Genomic DNA, 19,655 nt, shown 5'->3' with positions numbered 1-19,655 from the left:
CCGCCTTCCAGCCACGCCCCCCGCCGGCTCGGCCCCGCCCCACCGCCCGTCCCAACGATGCAGCCAGACCTCGCCCCGCCCCCGCGCGCCAGGCCCCGACCCCGCCCTCCCACCCAGGCCCCGCCCCACCGCCAGTCCAAACGCGGCAGCCAGACCTCGCCCCCCCCCCGCGCTCCAGGGCCCGCCCCACCACCGGTCCCGGCAGGACAGCCAGACCTCGCCCGCCAGGCCCCGCCCCCGCCCTCCGGGCCCCGCCCCCCCGCCGGTCCTGACACGGCAGCCAGACCTCGCCCGCCAGGCCCCGCCCCCACCCCTCCAGTCCCGCCCCCGCTCTCTCTGCCGGAAGTGCGCCGTCTCCCTCCGGTCTCCAGGCCAGTGACAGTCCATCGTCGTGTCGAGGTCAGCCCTCACCGGCGGCGGCTGTGGTCGGGCCGCCTATGGACGCGCGGGGGCGATACTGCGGCCATGCTGCCCGGGGGAGAAACGTGCTCGTGAGGCGGGACGTGGGGGCGTGGGCCCGGGGGCGGGGCCCCGGGGGCGGGGCCGAGCGGGCCGAGGCAGCAGCGCCGCCTGGAGGCCGTCGGCGCGCCCCGAGGACGTCACAGCACCGAGAGCGCCCCCGCGCGTGCGCACAGCTCCGGCCCTTCTCCCGAGGCACGCTGGGAGGCGCGGCGCGGCGCGCTGGTCTGCGCCTGCGTGGTCCGCTCTGGGTGGCTGTGTCCGCGCGAGTGCGGGGTTCTCCCTGACCCCTGGTCCATTGGCGCCCAGCAAGCTGCAGAAGCAGAGGCTGGCCCAGCCACACTTTCTTCCCCAAATTGAGTAACCTTTGGCCTATTGCCGCAAAGAACCGAGCCCCAGGAAGGACGGCCCTGGCAGAGAGGAGTCGCCCAGGGGGTATTGGGGAAACGGGGGGATGGGGTCTCCATGACGTACGACCAGAGGTGGAGGGACACTCGCACGTGCTTCCAGTGGCCACCCCTCCGAGAGTGCCCGGGAAGAAGCACACCGCAGGCCGGGTGATGACGCGGAGCCCAGTCAGAGGAGCCCTGGGAGGTCACCTGAGAGGCCTGGGGGAGCTGGGTGGGCGACTCCCGGGGGCAAGAGGAGAGGGTGACTGGAACAGCGCCTCGTGGGCCGCGGGCTCAGGGTGGTCTCAGGGTTGGCTGAGATGTGCAGGGGGGTCCAGGCACTTTGCGCTATTGGGCTGGCACCTGTCGGTGCCCACGCGGTGCGGAGACACGCGTGCGGGAAAGCTGGTGGACTTCTGCAGCGTTTCCGGAGGGCAGTTGGGCGGCATCTTGGAACCAGGCCGGCCCCCCTCTAGGATGGGTACCAGGAAGATAACCAGGTGAGACGAAATGTCGGCCTGTAAGACGGGTTGAGTAAATGGAATACATTCAGAGGCTGGCACACAATGTGGGGTTCACTGCAAGTTAGCTTGTATACATTGTATACGGATCTGTTCTTGAGAGGAAAATGTTATAGCAGCTCCATAATGCGTTCGTCTCCTATTGCGGTAACAATTACCACAGATTCCTTATTTCACAGTTCTGGAGGTTGGAAGTCTGAAATGGGCCTTAGGGGGTTAAAATCGGAGTATCCACAGGGCGGGCTCCTTCCGGAGGCTCCAGGGGAGAATCTACTTCTTGGCCTTTTCCAGTTTCTAGAAGCTGCCTTCCTCCATCTTGAAAGCGCAACCACTCCAACCTCATGGTCACGTCTCCTTGCTGATTTTGACCCTTTCACCTCCCTCTTATAGGGCCCCTCATGATTACATTGGTCCTATCCGGGTAATCTAGGACAGTCTCCCCATCTTAAGACCCTTAGCTTAGTCACATCTGCAAAGATCCCTTTGCCATGGAAGGTAACTATTGACAGGTTTGGGGATTAGGACGTGGACACCTTTGGGGGCCATTATTCTGCCTAACATTCCTAATATCTGATTTTTTATTTTTTAAAAATGTGTATTGTGTGTACAGAGTGGGTAGGAGCACGTGAACAGATAGAGCAGTTGTCTCTAGAAGATGGGCATTCTAGCGCTCTTCATTTTCTTTTCTCTGTCTTCTGGTTTTTCTACAAAGAGCACATAATGCTCATGTGACAAAAATCACAATAACGTTGACTGTACCTCCGGTACACCCAGGGGCCCCTCTCCCCCCTCGCCCCTCTGCCTCACCCACCCTCACCCACCCTCAGGCTGCAGCAGCCTCTGTGGGAAACCCAGGACCTCGCTCATTTCTTGTGTCGAGGGGGAGGAGAGCTGCTGGCTGTCTTCATTCGACAACTTGACACCTTGAACCCGCTTCGGGGGGAGCTCATGGGTGGGGTTGTCTGGACCTTAGTGGTCTGTCCCTGCGAAGCCACTGGGCTCTCCAGGGCTGCGTTGGTGGCCCGACCCCCTTGTCCATTGGCACCCAGCAAGCTACACAAGCAGGAATCAGCCCAGCCAAATATCCCCAAATTGAGTAACCCTCCACTTTATTCCCCCAAAGAACCGGCCCCCGTTGCAGCAGATAACTCGCTACTCTCTTGTCGCCATCTGCACTGTGCTGCTCCCTGGCGGCCGCCAGGATTAGGCCAGGTCGGCAGTGAGCAGTGTGTGAAACATTCAGCCCACCTGTGGGCAGCCACCATAGCCTCAGGCCTCTGCTACCCATGGCCTGCTCTTGCCTGGGAGGGGACATGCCTGACGTCTGCCCTGACCCTCCAGCACTCCTGATTCCCTTTTATTCTGCATTATTTTTGCCCCTTGGCACTATCCACATTCTAAATACTATTAATTTCCTTTTTTTTTTCCCCGGGGAGGAGATTCGCCCTAAGCTAACATCTATTGCCAATCTTCCTCATTTTTTCTTCTCCCCCCCCCCATCAAAGCCCCAGTATATAGTTGTGTATAGTTGTAAGTTCTGTTTCTTCTGTGTGAGCCGCCACCACAGCATGGCTACTGACAGATGAGTGGTGTGGTTCCACACCCAGGAACTGAACCTGGGCTGCCAAAGCGGAGCTCGCCAAATTTGAACTGCTAGGCCATCAGGGCTGCCTCACTATTAATTTGCTTTTTTTTTTTTTTTCTGTGAGGAGGATTGGCTGTAAGCTAACATCCCTTGCCAATCTCTGAGGAAAATTGTCCCTGAGCTAACATCCGTGCCTGTCTTCCTCTATTTTGTACATGGAATGCCACCGCAGCATGGCTTGATGAGCAGTGTGTAGGTCCATGCCTGGGATTCGAACCTGTGCACCCTGGGCTGCCAAAGCAGAGCACATGAACTTAAGCACTAGGCCACTGGGGCAGCCCTACTATTAATTTGCTTTTTAATTTCATGTGTCCCCTTGAGCTCCTAGAGGGCTGAGACCTTTGCCCTGCTTGCTCACTGATGTGGCCCAAGCGCCTAGAACAGTGCCCGGCACACAATAGGTGTTCAGTAAGTGCCGGCTGAATTGAGGAATGCTGTGCAATGCGAGCACGTGGAGCACCCTGTTCTAATACGTGCACATGGCAGCGAGGGGCGCTCTTGGACGGACACCCACAGCCGTGTGCTGGGAGCCCGCAGACGCCCGCAGGGCCGCGTGCTGTCTCCCCGTCATTTTGGAAGTTCGGGACTGGTGCCCTGTGTCTCGTTCTGTGTGTCTAATAAACTTCACAACTCCGCAGTCCTCCCTGTCAGCAGCGGGGTTTTAACTGGCGGAGAGCGGGTGTCTTAAATTACTCAACCACCTCCCACTGATGGACGTGAGGCTTCTCGAGGAGTGCAGGTTACAGAATACTGCGAAGGGACGTTCTGACCGTGTCCGCTAGACTTCTCTGCGAACGTCCCCTGATCCGTACGGGGAAACGGGTGCGTGCGTGTTTCACGTGGGCCTAGTCGCGTCCCCAGAGCCGACTGATGACAGTCGCACCCGTGTCATCACAGCCACACATGGTGTCATTCTGCCACCTCCCTGTCCGGTGCGACGGGGAGAGGCTCGGGCGTCTCCCGTCGGCGCACTGGGGGCGGGGCAGGGCAGGGCAGGGTCCCAGTGGGGTGGGGTGGGCCTCCCGGCGCCTTGTTCTGGAGGCGGAGTTGAAAGGCTCGTCTGGGCCACAACGTGGGAAGTCACGCGGGGTCGCCGAGTTGCACCTGGGGCTGAGCGGAAAGCGGCGCACGGCTCAGAGAAGCCGCAGGGCCGGGCCCAGCGGGGATGCAGGGCGGCCCCTCCCCGCCCCCAGGCCGTAGCCCCGCCCTCCCAGCGGGCAGGCCCCGCCCCCTCACAGGTCCCGCCCCCAGGACGAGCCCCGCCCCCGCCCCGGCGGAAGCGTCGGGGCGGCGGCGGCGGCGGCGGCGGCTGCGCGAGGTGAGGTCCGGGGGCCCTGAGGGGCGGACTCGGGGGTCCTCTCGCGTGTCCTCTGGGGTCCCTCCCGGGCCCGGCCGCGTGGCGGGGTCCCCGCGGCCCGAGCGCCCATCCCCGCCGCTCCGCGGCTCGCGGAGGTGACCGCGTGCAGGGCGGCCTGGCGAGAGGCAAGTGACCCCCGTGAAGGCCCGGTGCCGATCCCGAAGGTGGGGAAGGACCCGGCTCCTGCTCTCCGGGGCGGGCCTGCTGAGCGGCCCGTTCTCGCCCTGAAAGCATTAATTAGGCGCCACTGTGCAGATGCTGGACGCTGGGGTGCAGCCGGCCGGTGGGGCGGGGTCCTGGAACAGGGACCCTAACCAGGCTTGTGCGGAAGGCTGCCCACTCGGCACCTTTCGGGGCCTGTTACCCGTTTTCGTGGGGTTCTTAAAGGGATCGGTGCCCCACAGGTCAAGTGGCGTCCTCCTGGTCCCAAGGCCCCGCCAAGGGGACACCCCGGGGTCTGCTCAAGCCTTCGGGGGTGCTCGGCGTGCCCTCCTGTCCTGTCTGAACCTCAGATCGCCTCAGGAGGGCCGGGCCCTTCCGTCACTGGATTCGGGCGAGGACGCAACCTCGGCAGCAGGTCGGGCTGAGGTCCTCAGGTGGTCCTGCCCCGGAGGGCCCGCGTCAGCAGCCCTGAACTCCCCCTCCGGGTCCCCTCCAGCGATGACGGGGACTGAGTCACGGTCCGGGCGACCACGCCCTGGGCTCCCGGGCAGGGCAGGCCCGGTGCCTCCGTGGGACGGTCGTGACTCGCTCTCGCCCGGCTCCTCAGCGGCCCGCGCCCTGGCCGTGCTGGTGGCTCAAGGGGCTCCTCTGCTCAGCAGGAGGAGAACAGAGCCGCCGCCTGTGCCGGCCCGCCCTCCACTCTGGGCTCAGAACCGCCCCGGGAGGGGCGGCCGCCGTCAGGCAGACACACTCGAGGGGGGCAGTGTTGTCGGGAAGCTGGGGGCTTCGGGGACGGGAACCTCAGCCTCCCGTGGGGCTGAGTCATCCTGATTGGCTAAGCCTTCCTCCAGGGCAGCTCGCCTCGCCGCGGTTCCAGGCTGCATCCTTCCTGCGCTTTCTGTCGCTCTTGAATGAAACCGAGCTCCCTGCCCAGTCTCAGCGTCATGGCTGCCCTCGGGCTCCTCTCCTGCTGGGCCCCTTCAGGGCCTGGGGCACACCCTTCCGGTCAGCGCCCACCTGGGGCTCTGGTTTCCCATTTCGTCAGGCTCTGACCTTGTCCCGGGTGGGGTTTCAGGGCCTGTGCCCTGCTCTCGTCCCAGACCTGCTGGCTAAAGGCCTTACTTTTTTTTCAGTCCGCCTGATGGCCTGGCTTCTCCGTGGGCTGGTCCCTGGGTTGACCCAGGTGGGGCAGAGGATGTGCCCTGGCCTGTCCTGAGTCCCCAGCTCCCAGTAAGGGATCATGGAAGCAGGCACCCCAAGTGGCCACCTATGAAGGCACCACCCAGTGTGCAGGCCGCTGGGCCTGGGGTCCCCAACCCACCTGCTGTGTTCTGTCTAGGGCCCCCGTGGCGGGCCCCCTCGAGGAACTGTTAGCTGACCACAGAACCCGTTCCTCCTACCCAGCTGCTTCAAGGCGGTGAGGCCCAGGCTTCTCGCGTCCTGGGGGGGGGTCTCTGGCTTTGTGGATGGCCTGGCCAGGTGGGGCTGTGGCGCTGCCTGCCCAGCACAGCCCTCTTGTTCTCAGAGGGGAAGATAGGCTGAGCAGGAGGAAGGGTTTCCACAGCACTGCACAAATGCTGCCCCTGTGCTTCCCGAACCAGGGTCTCCACACCTCATCCAGGCCCACAGACCCCCCCCCCCCCATCCCTGCCCAGGCAGACAGGAGGCGGGTCCTGGCTCGCTAACTGGCAGGAGGTGCCCGTGAAGGCTGGGTGTGGGAGGCTGGGAGGTGAGAGTGGCCTCTGCCCCCATAGCCACGTCCCTGCGCACCGCGGTCCGTGGTGGCCTTTGCCAGGGTGTCCAGTGGGCACAGCCCCCCGCTCTGCTCGCCCCCGGTTCTGCTCCTGGAGGCTGAGGCGGATAAAGGTGCTGGAGAAAGGAAGCAAGCAGGCCCTGGCCAGGGGAGTGGCTGTGGCTTCTCCTGAAACGTCAGCCCCTTGGGGTCCCACGTGGACTTTCCCCGTCTGCCGGACCTCTGGCCTGTCGGACCTTGAGAGAGTTTGGCTGAAACGTGCTCCTCCTGCTCTCCCTTCTGTCTAGAAACCTTCACCCCACCATGAGTCTCGATATCCAGTGTGAGCAGCTGAGCGACTCGCGGTGGACGGAGCTGCTGCCGCTGATCCAGCAGTACGAGGTGGTCAGGTAGAAGGCCTGCCAAGCCCCTGCGGGAGGTGTGGCCGGCTGGGGGCCGCGGTGGGCTGGGGGTGGCGGGCTCCCACGGTGTCCAGCTCTGCTCCTGCGGCCGACACCCACAAGTGGGTGTGGTGTGCCCTGGAAGCGCTTTATTTATGGACAGGCAGTGTACATTTTTCTGATTTTCACGTGGCAGGAAATGTTAGTCTTGTACTTTTTTCCAGCCGTTTGACCACTTAAATCTGTTCCTGGCTCAGGATGGGTGGGCTGGGTTTGGGTGGAGGCTCTGAGGGCAGGTGGGCAGACCTCCGGGCCCAGGGTCTTCAGCTCGACTCCTTCCTTTGGGAAGGCGGTGGCCCCACTGGGCTCTGTGGAGGTGCTGCTACCCCACACAGGGCCCCTCAGCCCTCTGCCCACTCCCCCTGCGTCAGTGTCCCGCTGCCTGGGGCACCCAGCTCAGCCCGCTTGACTCAGACTTCAGGTTTTTCATGTGCCCTTTCCTGTGCCAGGTCCCTGCAGGATCCCACGTGGCACAGATCCTCACGTTTCCTTGGCCCTCTCGTCTGTGAGAGGCCCGTCTCCCTCCTTGTCCTTGGCCATCTGACTCGAGTCTGCTCGTGCTCTGAAGGTCCCCCAGGTCTCCTCGTGCTGAGACACACGTTTTTGGCAACACAGAGATGATGTTGTGTCCTGCCTGGCCTGTCATATTGTGGGGGGTGTGACAGTGACGGCACCATATGGTCCCCCTGACGGTCACCATGCCCATCTGTGCCTGCCAGGCCTCCCCCGGCCTCCACTGGGAAGTGACTGTTTCCCGTTGGAGGTGACAGACGTCCTGGTGAGAGATCTCACAGCTCTGCCTGCACCGTGTCTGCTCAGGCCCTCGCCTGCCGATGTTATGTCCATCAGGGGTCTCGCCAAAACAGTTATCCCTGGGCCTTTGCCTAATTGGGATTTTCAGTTTCTTCATTCCTTCCACATTTATTGATTGTCGTTCTTCTGTGAGCAAGAGCTGGCTTTCCTCCCACCTGCACTGACTGGACGTTTGCTTATTCTGCATGGATTTGGTCCCAGCTGTAACCTGGTGCCTGTCTCGTGGCTCGGTCGTCCACGATGGCCGTGGCCCCGCAGGCTGCTGTGTCCTGGAGGCCACGTCCTCCCCCAGCACAGCCTCGCAGCTGGGCCTCAGGCAGGTCTGCTCTCCTTCCTGGAGGCAGAGGGAGCTCTGCGCACGTCTGTGGGCAGACCTCCGTCTGTGGGCAGTCTGTGCCGGTGCCGTTTACAAAAGTTTCACAAGAAGATCCACACGCTTTTTCTGGTTCATTTTAAGTTGTGCTGGCCGTGACCCACCTTGTTGAGTTCTTGTCCTACTGCTGGGTCACAGCCTGCTGGGTGAAATGACCGTCCACGTGTCCCGTCCACAGGCTGGATGACTGTGGCCTCACGGAGGCGCGGTGCAAGGACATCAGCTCTGCTGTCCAGGCCAACCCCTCCCTGACGGAGCTCAGCCTTCGCACCAATAAACTGGGCGATGCCGGCGTGCACCTGGTGCTGCAGGGCCTGCAGAGCCCCACCTGCAAGATCCAGAAGCTTAGGTGAGAGGCAGGATCCAGGCGGGCTTGGGTCTGAACCTGCCCGGGCGGCCCAGGGACGTGGGGACTTGCGGGCGGCAGGAGGGCAGGAGGTGGCAGCAGGTGTCTGGCCTTCAGCCAGAGGCCCTGGAGCCTGGGGGCCCCTCCCTCCTCCCCCCAGGCCTCTGCTCCCACTACAGCCCAGTTTCCTGTGCAGACACAGCTTCCTCTGGGTCCTGAGGCACTCTGAGCCCACTCGCAGCCCCTCCCATGCATCCCCTCCTGCCCTCTGCCCTCAGCCTGCAGACCCCAGAGCCCCGACCAGAGGAGGAGCAGGCAAGGCCATCCTGCAGGGCTGGGCTGGTGGCCTCCCCGTGGGCATGGGAGTGCTCTGTGTCTGCCTTGCCCAGGCTCCTACAGACAAAGGGGCAGCTTCTCTAGTGTGGGGGCCACGCCTGGCTCGTGAGGTCCCTGCTGATGGCTGGTTGTGTTCCAGCCTCCAGAACTGCTGCCTGACAGAGGCCGGCTGTGGGGTCCTGCCCAGCATGCTGCGCTCGGTGCCCACCCTGCGTGAGCTGCACCTCAACGACAACCCGCTGGGGGACACGGGCCTGCAGCTACTCTGTGAGGGGCTCCTGCACCCCCAGTGCCACCTCGAGAAGCTGCAGTGAGTGTGTGCCCTGCCCGGGGGTCCCCGCGATGCCTGCCTTCCCACCCGGGCACCCCCCGCCCCCACACCTAGCTGTCTCGTGGGCTTTGGTCAAGCGCCTCCCCCAGCACATCGGCTGCAGGGACCTTTGGGGAGGGGGCTCTCGGGGACCTGCAGATGCTCCTCCTCCGTGACACTGGGGCTCTGGCCCTCAGAGAGGAGCTGGCAGCTGGCCTGTGACCCGCATGTGAGTGCAGGGTTGCCCAGCCACCATGAGCCTGCAGGTGGGCTCAGTGATGAGGGAAGGAAACTGAGCCAGAAAGACCCCGCTCAGGAGGCTGGGCGTCCTCCTGAATCCAGTGAACCCGGAGCTTGGGGTGGGGCTTGTGGTCAGTGGACGGTTTCCAGGAGGCCCCGGGCACTCGCTCACTGCCCCTCCGTCCTCCCCCCTCCGTGGGCCTCAGCCCGGGTGGGAGAGGAGACCCAGACAGGTGCCCCTCGGCCGGGACGCCTTCCTGCAGGTGAGGGGCTGACTGCCCACCCGCCCATCCCCAGGCTGGAGTACTGCAACCTGACGGCCGCCAGCTGCGGGCCTCTGGCCTCGGTGCTCAGGGCCAAGCAGGACTTCAAGGAGCTCATGGTGAGCAACAACGACATCGGCGAGGCAGGTGTACGGGTGCTGTGTCAGGGCCTGGCGGACTCCACCTGCCCACTGGAGACACTCAAGTAAGCATGGGGCTGGGGCTGGGGGTGTGGCGCTGCGGGTGGGGTGCTCCCCAGCTCCCATGGCGCCTCCTGTGCCCTAGGCTGGAGAACTGCGGCCTCACGCCAGCCAACTGCAAGGACCTCTGTGGCATCGTGGCCTCCAAGGCTTCACTGCGCGAGCTGGACCTGGGCAGCAACAAGCTGGGTGATGCGGGCATCGCGGAGCTGTGCCCTGGGCTGCTGAGCCCCAGCTCCCAGCTCAAGACCCTGTGGTGAGTCAGTCTGTGGGCGTGGGGCGCAGGGTTTGAGCGGCTCTGACTGCCGAGGCGCCGGCCCCTCCCCGCTCCCTCCAGGGCTGTGGCCGTGGGTGAGGGGCCTGCAGAACAGCTGGGTGGGGGGTGTCCAAGAACGTAGCTGTGCTGGCGTCCCCATGCAGTGACGCGTCCCCTGCAGGCTCTGGGAGTGTGACATCACTGCCGCGGGCTGCAGAGACCTGTGCCGCGTCCTCAGGGCCAAGGAGAGCCTGAAGGAGCTCAGCCTTGCCGGCAACGCGCTGGGTGACGAGGGCGCCCGGCTGCTGTGCGAGAGCCTGCTGGCGCCCCGATGCCGGCTCGAGTCCCTGTGGTGAGTGCGGGCCAGGCGGCAGAGCATCAGGACGCCCGAGGGGACCCCGTGTGAGGAGGGAGCTGGGCCAGGCTGGAGCCCTGGAGGCCCGGGAGGGAGGTGCCTCATCCTCTGCCACACCCGAGGACAAGAGGCAGGTGGCTGCAAAGGGGGAGGGCGCCAGGCTTCCTTGGAGGGTGGGGAGGGCGCCGAGGTTGAGCTGCCCAGAAGCCAGGGGGCGCTTCGGGGGGCCATGCTCGAGTCCATGGGGCCTCCAGGGCACCCCAGAGGCGTGGCTGCAGGCCTGCTCTGTCCCCACAGGGTGAAGTCCTGCAGCCTCACGGCTGCCTGCTGCCACCACTTCAGCGCGATGCTGGCCCACAACAGGTGTCTCCTGGAGCTGCAGGTGAGCAGCAACAAGCTAGGGGACGCCGGCATCCAGGAGCTCTGTCAGGGCCTGGGCCAGCCTGGCAGCACGCTGCGGGTGCTCTGGTGAGTGTGCGCGAGTGTGCGTGCGCATGTGACTGAGGGTGTGCGCGTCCGCCTGCGGGGCCGCACCATGCTGGCTCGGTTCTCATCCCCAGGGATCAGGACGGAGGTCCCGGCCCGACTGGGTTGTCCCCCTTCCTCCGTGTGGTTTCCCCAGGGCCTTCCAGGTTTCTTTTCTTTTCTTAACTCTCGTCTAGTGGCTTCCGGAACGGGTCCTGGAGGCGGTGATTCCTGGAGCCTGTGTGCGTGTCTGCGCATATGTGTGTCTGTGCGTGTGCGCCTCAGCCCCAAGCCTCTGCGGCACCTGCCTGCTGCGTCCGTGGTGCTGTGGTCTGGGGCACTGTGCTCTGGGCACCTCTTCTGAGGGATGCGTGCTTTGTGCCCTTGAGTGTTTTCTAACCCCTTTCCGTCTCCTGGACAGAAGCGCTCGGGGATGGTCCTCGGGGATGGTCGTTGGGTCTCCTCTCCATTTGCTTTTCTCTGGGTCCTTGTGTCTCCGGCCTGTGGACTCAGCCTCTCGTTTCTGCCATCGGGCGTCTCGTCTGTTCTCTGCTGGGCCTCTCGGGCGGCTCTCCTGGGTGCGGGTTGGAGCCCACAGGGGTCCTCCAGCTCCCTGCTGCCAGGGCTGTGGGGGTGCTCTGGAGCCAGGCGAGGAGAGGGGCTGTGGATCGAGGGCCCTGTAGACGCGGGGCCTGGCGTGGCTCCTCGATGTTGTCTTGGCATCGTCATCCTGGGGGCCCCTTGGCTGGCGTCACCCCTTCCCTGGTGGGAGCGGGTGAAGGGCCAGCCCATCCGTCTTCGTGTCTGTGGCCTATACCTGTGGCCTTCCTCCTGGAAGCCTTCCTGCATTCGGTCCTCTTGTGCCCTCCACTCCCTCCGCTCTCCCTTTGGTGCCCCCAGGTGGAGAGGAGGTGGGGTGGGTGTGAGGCCCTCTGGGTGGACAGCCGCCTCCGCTGTCTCCTCTTGTCCACCACGTCCCCTACACTGCTCCTTCCCAAAGGCCGTCTGGTGCCCTAAGTCCAGGGTGTGCTCGTCTCAGGTGTCGGTGACCACTGTGCCACTGAGGGCAGCTCTGCGTGTGCCTCCCGTCTTCAGGGGGGACATCTGCCCGGGGCCAACCATAAGTTCAGGGCCACAGACACCGTGAGAAACTCACACGCCACGGCTGAGATTTGGGGAACAGCCCTGACCCTGGTGATCTGCAGATATTTCAGGGTCCGTGGGCATGGCGGCCTGTGGACCCCCCGCCATCCCACAGGCCCAGGTCACTGAGCCGGTCAGCGGCACCCTGTCCTGACTCCACCCTGCCCTCTGCCCAGGCTGGGGGACTGTGACGTGAGCAACGGCGGCTGCAGCAGCCTGGCCTCGCTCCTGCTGGCCAACCGCAGCCTGCGCGAGCTGGACCTGAGCAACAACGGCCTGGGGGACCCAGGCCTCCTGCAGCTGCTGCAGACCCTCGAGCAGCCCGGCTGCGCCCTGGAGCAGCTGGTGTAAGTGACACTTAGGGCGGCCTGGCGGGCTGCGGCTCAGGCCAACTGGGGAGGACGGCTGGGCGGGCGGCACAAGGCCCACACCCCCCTCTTCCCACACAGCCTCTATGACATCTACTGGACGCAGGCGCTGGAGGACCGCCTGCGGGCCCTGGAGGAGAGCAAGCCGGGCCTGAGACTCATCTCCTGAGGCCCTGCCCCGCTCCCGAAGCCCCGCTCCTGAAGCCCCCACCTGTTGACGCTCCCAGACAGCCCCGCCTCGGCTACCCGCCCCCGGCCTCTCGCTCTGGCTGCTCCAGCTCTAACTGAAGAGAAGTGCTCAAATCTACTTACTTCCATGAGGAAATTCTGGACACTTTGTAACTATTAAAGCACTTTTTTGGCAGGAGGGTCCCTGTCCTTCGTGGGGTCCCCGTGAGGGGCGTGCGTATTGAGGTGTGATGCTTTCCTGAGCGCTCTCTTGCTGCCCAGAATCACCACAAACTCAGCAGCTTAGAGCCGCAGGCCCTGGCAGGGGCGTGCCCGCTGGGCCCTCTGCGCAGGGTTGCAGGCTGCGCTGGCGTCGGGGGGCCGTGCTTCCCAGGTCGCTGGCAGATCCTGCTCCGGCAGCCCCTGGAGGCCCCGCCCCACAGGCCTTCGCCTCCTGTGTCTGTAGGGACCAGGTCTCAGGTGACCTGCCGTGTTCTGTCCTTGGAAGTGAGGAGCCGGGCTCGCCTTGGCCAGCAGCTCCGCTGACGGCCTCCCCCTCTGGACTGGAGGCCTGTGGGAGCTGCTCCCGCGCCGTCCGCGCCTGCAGCCTTGGCCCCCGAATGCTCTCCCGGCAGAGCCCAGAGCCCTCTGGACGGTAGGGCAGGGTCCACCCTCGTCTGGCTGGCCTCATCTTGCCGTGGGCGGCTAGCGTAGGGTGACCTGCCCCGACCGGCACCATCACGGGGGTGCCACTCAGTGGGGCCGCGGGACACGCGGCAGCTTCCAAAGGCTCTGGTACCTGGACAGCAGCGGCGGCGCATTGCTATAAAGCCCCTCCATACACCCCAGGATCTTGGTTTCTACTGCGATCCCCAACCAGAGGTAACCAGGGCTCCTCGGAGAAAGAGGCAACCCCAGGTCTGGGGAGGAAACGCACAGCCAGCCCCAAGTGTCTGGCTGAGAACCATGTTCCTGCTGAGACCAGCGGGGCTGCCAGCGCCGACCTGGGCCAGAGGAGCAAGGGTCACCACCACTGAGGAGTAGGGAGGCACTGTGACCCTGAGTGACTGTGCGAGAGGCACTATCGCCACCTGCCCAATGACACCGCTCATCTCGGGTGTGAGCTGTGGGTGGGGCGGGGGTCCTGACCCCAGATCAGGGCACAAGCAGTGAGGAGAGCAGAACCAGCCTCTGGCTGGGGTGCTGAGGCCCTGTGACCCCCAACAGTGCCTGGTCGAGCTAGGACACCCCTGGTGAGGGCGGCCACGGGACAAGGCCTGTGCTGTCAACGGCAGGGCCACGGGAACTGCGGGTGGACAGAACTTAGAGGAACCCTGAGAAACGTGATGAGTCCACGAGAGACTGACGGGAACTGCCCACGAGCGAGTGTGGCTGCACAGGCGCTGCGTCCCCGAGCCCACGCGGGGCAGGGGTGGGGGTGGGGTGGAGGTTCTACCCCTGCAGCTGACACCCCGAGGTTCAGCCAGGCTGGGGGACCTGGGTGGGGGGGCACACAAGGGCCCCACTCCCACCTCTTGAGGTCTGCAAGCCTCCCAAAGGGCAGTTGAGGAGTGTGTGTGTGTGTGTGTGCCCAGAACTTCAGGGCACTCGTGTGTGTGTCTCTCTGTGTGTGTGTGTGTGTGTACGCCCTCATGGTGGCTAACCAACCGCGCCCCAACCGGAACCAGCTCCCAGGGCCGGCCTGTGGGGATAAACGTGGCAGGGTGGGAGTCCAGGTGACCCTCATGCCTGATGGGTCGTCTGCCCAGGACGAGCGTCCAGGCCAAGCAGCTCCCACCCACAGGCCTTCTCACCCTCTGGACAGTGTCTGAGGCGGGCAAGGGGCCTGGCGGAGGTCAGGGGTCAGCAAAGAGGATGCGGAGCTGCAGACCTTCATCGTCACTTTATTTGTTCTGTCTGCTCGTGGAGATGACCTTCCGCTCAGGCCACACAGACCAACGACCCCTCCTCCCGACCGTGGGCACCGGACCTCAAGAGTTTCTGACATGACGCCCCTCGAGAGGCCAGTCTGGTGACCTCGGACCCCACCCACACGCCCTCCAGGTCAGTCAGATTAGACAAAGGCTCTTGAAGACACAGCTCGGGGCTGCCCACCTGGATGCGCCCCTTCTCAGCCTTTGCACGCGCCACCCAGGGGCTTGACGGGGCCAGCATGGACATCCCAGGGCCTCAGAGTGGCCAGGGGCCCACGGAGTGGAGAAAGGGGCAGTGCGACACCTCTGCCCAGTTCCGGGCGTCTGGGCCCGAGGGCTTGGTGTGGGCCCACAGGCCAGCGGGCTGCCCGCACATTAAGGGGAAGGGCAGGGCCTCGCTCCACCGGGACTAGCCGGCCCACGGCGAGACCTGCAACACCTGCCAGTCCGAGAGAAGCCTCAGGAACCAGGAGCACAGAGTACACGTGCACACACGTGTTCAGATGCCACATGCACAAGCCCGGGAAGGGGACCCCCTTCACCCCCTCCTCTCAGTGCCCTGCTGTGTGCACGGGAGAAAAGGAAGATAAAACTGCGAGGCCAAGGCCCGCAGGGAGGCTCCTGGTGGGAACCCCATGGAGGATGAAGGGGACGGCAGGCCTGGGCGCCCAGTGGGTCCAAGGCACAGCGTCAGTTCAGAGCCGGCGCCCCTCCCTCTCGGCCTCCCCGGGTCCCGGGGGGTCGTCCGGCCCAGGCAGGGGGTCGTCCAGCCCAGGCAGGTGACCATCCATGTTGCCAATGTCTCTGCCCTGGTCGCCTCTGCTCTGCTGCTTCTGCCGCCGGGTCTCCTTGTACCTCAGGGTGATGTCCCTGGGGGCAGGGGGGCCACGTCACCACCAGCTGGCCCGAGGAGGTCCCAGGAGCCGGGGCTCCAGGAGAGCTGAGGGGCCGCCCCGCGTGGGGAAGCTCGCACAGCCGTGGGCAGGGACCGGAGGGCCAGCAGGGGAAGACAGAAACCGCGCGGGACCCAGACGCCAGGCAGACCCGACCCGGGAGACTGGCACCCGTGGGGCCATCAGGTGCCTGTCCGCAGGGACACGTGCTCACCGCAGGAAGAAGCGCCAGGCGGTCCAGGTGAGCAGGAGCACGGAGCCGAGCACCCAGCACTGGGCGACGTAGAAGGGCAGCGAGAGCGTGAGCGTGTGCGGGTCGTACTTGACCACGATGAGCAGCTCCGTGGCCGTGATGGCCGCCACCAGCCAGGCCTGCTGGCCCAGCTTCTTGTGGAGCTTCCTGCAGAGGGCGAGCGCCAGGCTGAGGGCGTGTGCACCAGGGCGAGGGGCGGCACAGGCCCTTCGCCCCCGCCCCGCCCCCCACGCAGCCCTCACGGGTCGTCCATGAAGTCGTAGATCTCCCGCATGGCCACGCCACCCACGTTCACAAAGAAGACCAGCCGCAGGAGGACCAGGTAGTGCTCGGGAGGCAGCCACAGCACGAACTTCAGGTAGAAGGTGTTCAGCTCTGCCAACAGAAACTGGGGGACAGAGGAGGGTGGGGGCGAGGCTGGCTGCCCGGGAGCCACGCGCGCACGGGGCCGGCCGGCCTTACCACTAGGATGATGCCGCACACGGCCAGCCAGCGGCGCAGGCTGGAGGCGGGCTTCCACTCGAAGCGGACCCAGCTGTAGGGCGTGAACTGGAAGACGATCCGCTTCATCTTCCCCCTAGAACCACGCAGCGTGTCAGCCCGAGGCCTGCGCCACCCTCACGGGACCTTGCCAGGTGCTCTGAGCACGGGGTAGCGCCCTGGCCGTGGGTCCTCGCCCCCTCCGGGCACCCGTGATGGATGGGAGAGGAGACGCCACTCCCTGGCGCCCCCATATCTTTTCCTGGACTGCTGCTTTCTTTTAAATCCCAAAGTACAACAGACAGAGTGCCTGCAGCCACTTTGTAAGAAAGGCCAGGAGGGGAGGAGGAGCCAGTTGGACGGACACACGGCCACCCTGCGGGTCTTGGCGGGGTTCCCCCAGGCAGCCCAGGGACGAGTCCCAGGTGGAGATTACAGGAGGGAAAATCCTCGTGGGGCGCCCCTCCCAAAAGGCGCAGCAGATGGAGCCCAACCGGGACCTCGGGGGCCACCTGACGCAACGTACTTGTAGGTCGGGATGTTCCAGAGACCCTGCCACTTGTATGTCTTCAGGGACAGCCACTCAAGGGTCTTCATGCCGCAGTAGATGCCCAGCCCATTGCAGACAAGCACGTCCATGATCCACTGCGAGGGTAGCGAGGCGGGAGGTGGGTGCCATGGACCCCCAGCCCTGTCCTGCCTTGTCTGAGGGGACCCTGTGCCCATGTCCTCCCCGCAAGGGCGGCCTGGGCCTCAGGACACAGGGGGCCTCCAAACAAGCCAGACGCTTCAGTGACGGGCCCTAGGCTGAGGCCCAGGAGGGGTGCCCAGTGGAGGCGGTACCTGTCCCCACACGACCCGGCGGCACCCACGTGACCCCCCCGCGAGCCCCGGCACCTACGTGGTCCCACCAGCACTCGCTGAAATTGGGCAGCTGGTGCTCCAGGCTGTACTCCAGGAACTCGAACATCACGCTCACGATCATGCACATCCACCAGTCGCGGATCATCAGGGTCTGCAGGTGTGGCAGAGCATCAGCCCTTCCTGCCCCGGCCCACCTCCCTGAGGGGACAGAGGCCATGCAGCGGCCTCTACTTCAGACTTTCAGACACCTCTCAGGCGTCCACACGTGTGCCCAGGGCCTGAGGGTGTGTGGGGCCCATGCTCACCCTCACCCAGGAGCAGTGGCCAGAGGCCTCACGGTGGGGGTCTCATTGTTTTCATTGGCCACCACAACACCCTGGACAAGCGTGGGTCAGGGCCGGGACCTGGAGCTCCCAAGTGGCTCACAGACCCTCTGGACAGCTGGCGTGTCCTGCAGTGCAGCCCCTGGGCCCTCGCCCACCACACTCAGATCACTCAGACCCTCGAACTGTGGCTGCAAGAAAGACCCAGAGCACAGGGTCTCTGTGCTCTGTGGGTTTCGGGCGGGCCCGAAAACCAGGGTGTCCCCTGTGACAACGAGGTCGCCTCACCTTCAGGTACCAGCCAAGAAAATGCGCAGGCACGAAGCCATCCAGCTTGTCCTGTGGGTGACAGGACGCAGGCCTCGTGCATGGCCCCAGCCCCATGTGCAGTCCCCACCCTCCACGCGGCCCCTCACAGCCCTGCCTGGGACCAGGTCATGTGGACATCCCACTTGTCTCAGGCCCCAGAACCCCCTCTCCCTTGGGAGCCCTGCCCTCCCCGACGCACATCACTGCACTGGCTCCCACCCCCTCAGCCCCTCTGGGCAGCGCCCGCCAGCCACGAGGGACAAGGCTGGGCTGCGTGCACCTGCTGCCGTGGGCACGTGCAGACAACACAGCCTAACCCCTGAGGAGAGCAGGTGCCCCTCCACGGGCCCCCAAAACCAACCGGGCCGAGAGCAGGCGTCTACCCTGGGAGGCAGGGCTCGCCCCCACCGCCAGATGGGAGCAGCCCCATGTGTGGCTGCACAGCCCTCGGTGCCTGCACCTGCTCCAAGGGGGCTGAGCCTGAGGGGAGCCCCGGGGCAGGCAGGAGGGGGCCGGGCCTGCCAGGCCCACGCTGCCCCACCCCATCCATCTGCAGGGTGACTCGGGCTCCAGAAACATCCATGACTGGGCAGCGCCTGGAGGGCCTGTTCACCACTGTACTCCCATCGGCCTCACCCAGATGTTGTGGAAGGGGTCGCTCTCGTTGTCTGCGTCGTAGATGAGGCAGTTCCCCCCGTAGTCCCTCTCCGGCAGCGGGACCCCCAGCCTGGGGTCGACGTACTTCAGAAACTGGCGGCCGTCCTCAACGGTCTGCAAGGCCGGCGCCCCCATTAGTGCGGCCAGACGTGGGCACCCAGGTCTGTTACCAACACCTCGAGATGCACACGTGGGACGGGGCTTGTGGTGTGGACGACACCTCCACTGGCTGTGAGGGTGAGCACCCATCTCAGCAGCCTCCCCCTACTCAGGGCCCCAAGCCCCCCAGCCCAGCGCCACGTGGGGTCACAGCTGTGCCTCCGAAGGAGGGGTGGGGTGGGGGTGCAGAGCAGGGGTCTTGCTACCTCCCCCTCCCCACATCCGTTCAGGGCCCAAACCCTCCAGGAATCGCCCTCCGTGACATGCCACACGACGTGGGGCAGCCTCCCAGACACGCTGACACCAACACTAGCCAAACCTCCTCCTGGCCTCAGGACAAAGGAGGCTCTGGGACTGACCGACGGACGAGGACATCCCCCGAGCAGGCGCAGCCTCACTCCTCCCTCTGGGCCCCATCCAGCCACCAGCTGGGGCCCCAGGACCTCATGATCCTGCCCTGAGTCCCAGCCAAGGGACCAAGCGGGGAGGAGCTGGGGTGACGCGACCTCATCCGTGATGAGTGGGCAGACCACACACTGACCTGCATCCTGCCACGTGACTGAGGCCAGCGTGCTAGACAGACGCACGGCCGTTCCTGCAAGGTCCCCGCCTTGGGGTCTTTGGAGGCGACCCTGTGACGGTGACGTCGCTGGTAACTGAAAGTACCCCACGTCTGCCTTAGTAACCACAGACCTGGGGGTCAATGGGGACGCACCAACCCCGCGGGGTCCTGACCAGGGAGCCAGGGCAACTGGGGCCCAGATTCTGGGACAGTCGACCCCATGAGACTGAAAACCCGCACAGTCTGTCTCAGGGTGTCTGAGGGCCGACAGCTCCAGTCCCAGCCGAGGCCCCTGCTCAGATAAGCCCGTGGGTCAGGGCCGTGAGCCACCACTCCAGCAGAGGCCAGCGGGCCCTGACCCTCGGCCCTTCCCTGCTGATCTGGCTCCCTGGAGAGGGATGCTGGGCAGGAGGGCCTGACAGAGAATGAGGAGAATCAGCTGTATTTACAGGTATCTGCAGACACACCGGCTGTACATGTCTCCGTGCTGCTGGCTGAGGCCCAGAAGCCACGACACCCGGGGGCAAGGAGCACCCCCGCCCAGATCTTGGTTCCTCAGACCGTTCTCCCGTGAAGGAACCAGGGCCCCCTGGAGAAGCGGCTGGTTCAGGGCCGGGGCCGGAGATGCCCAAGGTGGGCCTGGAGCTCTTCCAGCGCCAGAAAGGAAGTGCTCCCCAAAAAGTACATTGAGGGGTATGCCAGAGGGACATGGGGACCAACTGAAAGAGCTCCCTGTGGAGTAGCATCAGTGACGTAGGGACTGTAACCCAAAGCACAGCACAGACGCCACGGTCCACACCGACATAAACAAGTGACTGACCACAGGAGCAGGTGGTGGGGAGGAGACGTGTCTTCTCCA

General features: G+C 64.8%; 2 protein-coding genes across 11 annotated transcripts in view; one reads left to right on the top strand and one right to left on the bottom strand.

Moving 5' to 3' along the window:
• Positions 1-728: 728 nt before the first annotated feature.
• RNH1 (ribonuclease/angiogenin inhibitor 1) lies at positions 729-12,561 on the top strand. 8 transcript variants are annotated; one of them, XM_087422376.1, is made up of 10 exons: positions 729-894; positions 6,574-6,675; positions 8,091-8,261; positions 8,734-8,904; positions 9,442-9,612; positions 9,693-9,863; positions 10,045-10,215; positions 10,516-10,686; positions 12,003-12,173; positions 12,276-12,561. In XM_087422376.1, the coding sequence occupies exons 2-10, from the start codon at positions 6,590-6,592 to the stop codon at positions 12,361-12,363; spliced, it is 1,371 nt and encodes a 456-aa protein (XP_087278502.1). In that variant the 5' UTR covers positions 729-894; positions 6,574-6,589; the 3' UTR covers positions 12,364-12,561. The 8 variants fall into 8 exon arrangements, with proteins under 8 accessions (XP_087278502.1, XP_087278497.1, XP_087278498.1 ...); XM_087422371.1 differs by lacking the exon at positions 729-894 and adding an exon at positions 943-1,348; XM_087422373.1 differs by lacking the exon at positions 729-894 and adding an exon at positions 4,285-4,332.
• A 1,685-nt stretch (positions 12,562-14,246) lies between these two features.
• PTDSS2 (phosphatidylserine synthase 2) overlaps positions 14,247-19,655 on the bottom strand; it is a 29,861-nt gene continuing 24,452 nt past the window's right edge. The window contains exons 5-12 of one of the 3 annotated variants that reach the window (XM_004441100.3): positions 18,055-18,189; positions 17,398-17,448; positions 16,824-16,937; positions 16,449-16,567; positions 15,905-16,019; positions 15,685-15,830; positions 15,404-15,589; positions 14,247-15,166 (exon numbers count right to left, since the gene is read on the bottom strand). In XM_004441100.3, coding sequence (XP_004441157.2) covers positions 14,992-15,166; positions 15,404-15,589; positions 15,685-15,830; positions 15,905-16,019; positions 16,449-16,567; positions 16,824-16,937; positions 17,398-17,448; positions 18,055-18,189 — 1,041 coding nt within the window. In that variant the 3' untranslated portion in view covers positions 14,247-14,991. The remainder of the gene's footprint in view (positions 15,167-15,403; positions 15,590-15,684; positions 15,831-15,904; positions 16,020-16,448; positions 16,568-16,823; positions 16,938-17,397; positions 17,449-18,054; positions 18,190-19,655) is intronic. The other 2 variants (XM_087422380.1, XM_087422381.1) reach the window with 2 other exon arrangements.

This window comes from Ceratotherium simum, chromosome 34 (assembly GCF_057802395.1).
Source record: "Ceratotherium simum simum isolate JZ-2026a chromosome 34, ASM5780239v1, whole genome shotgun sequence".
In the NCBI taxonomy this organism is placed as follows: domain Eukaryota; kingdom Metazoa; phylum Chordata; class Mammalia; order Perissodactyla; family Rhinocerotidae; genus Ceratotherium; species Ceratotherium simum.
Note: the sequence above shows the minus strand (reverse complement) of the source record. Positions and strands in the feature narration are given on the sequence as shown.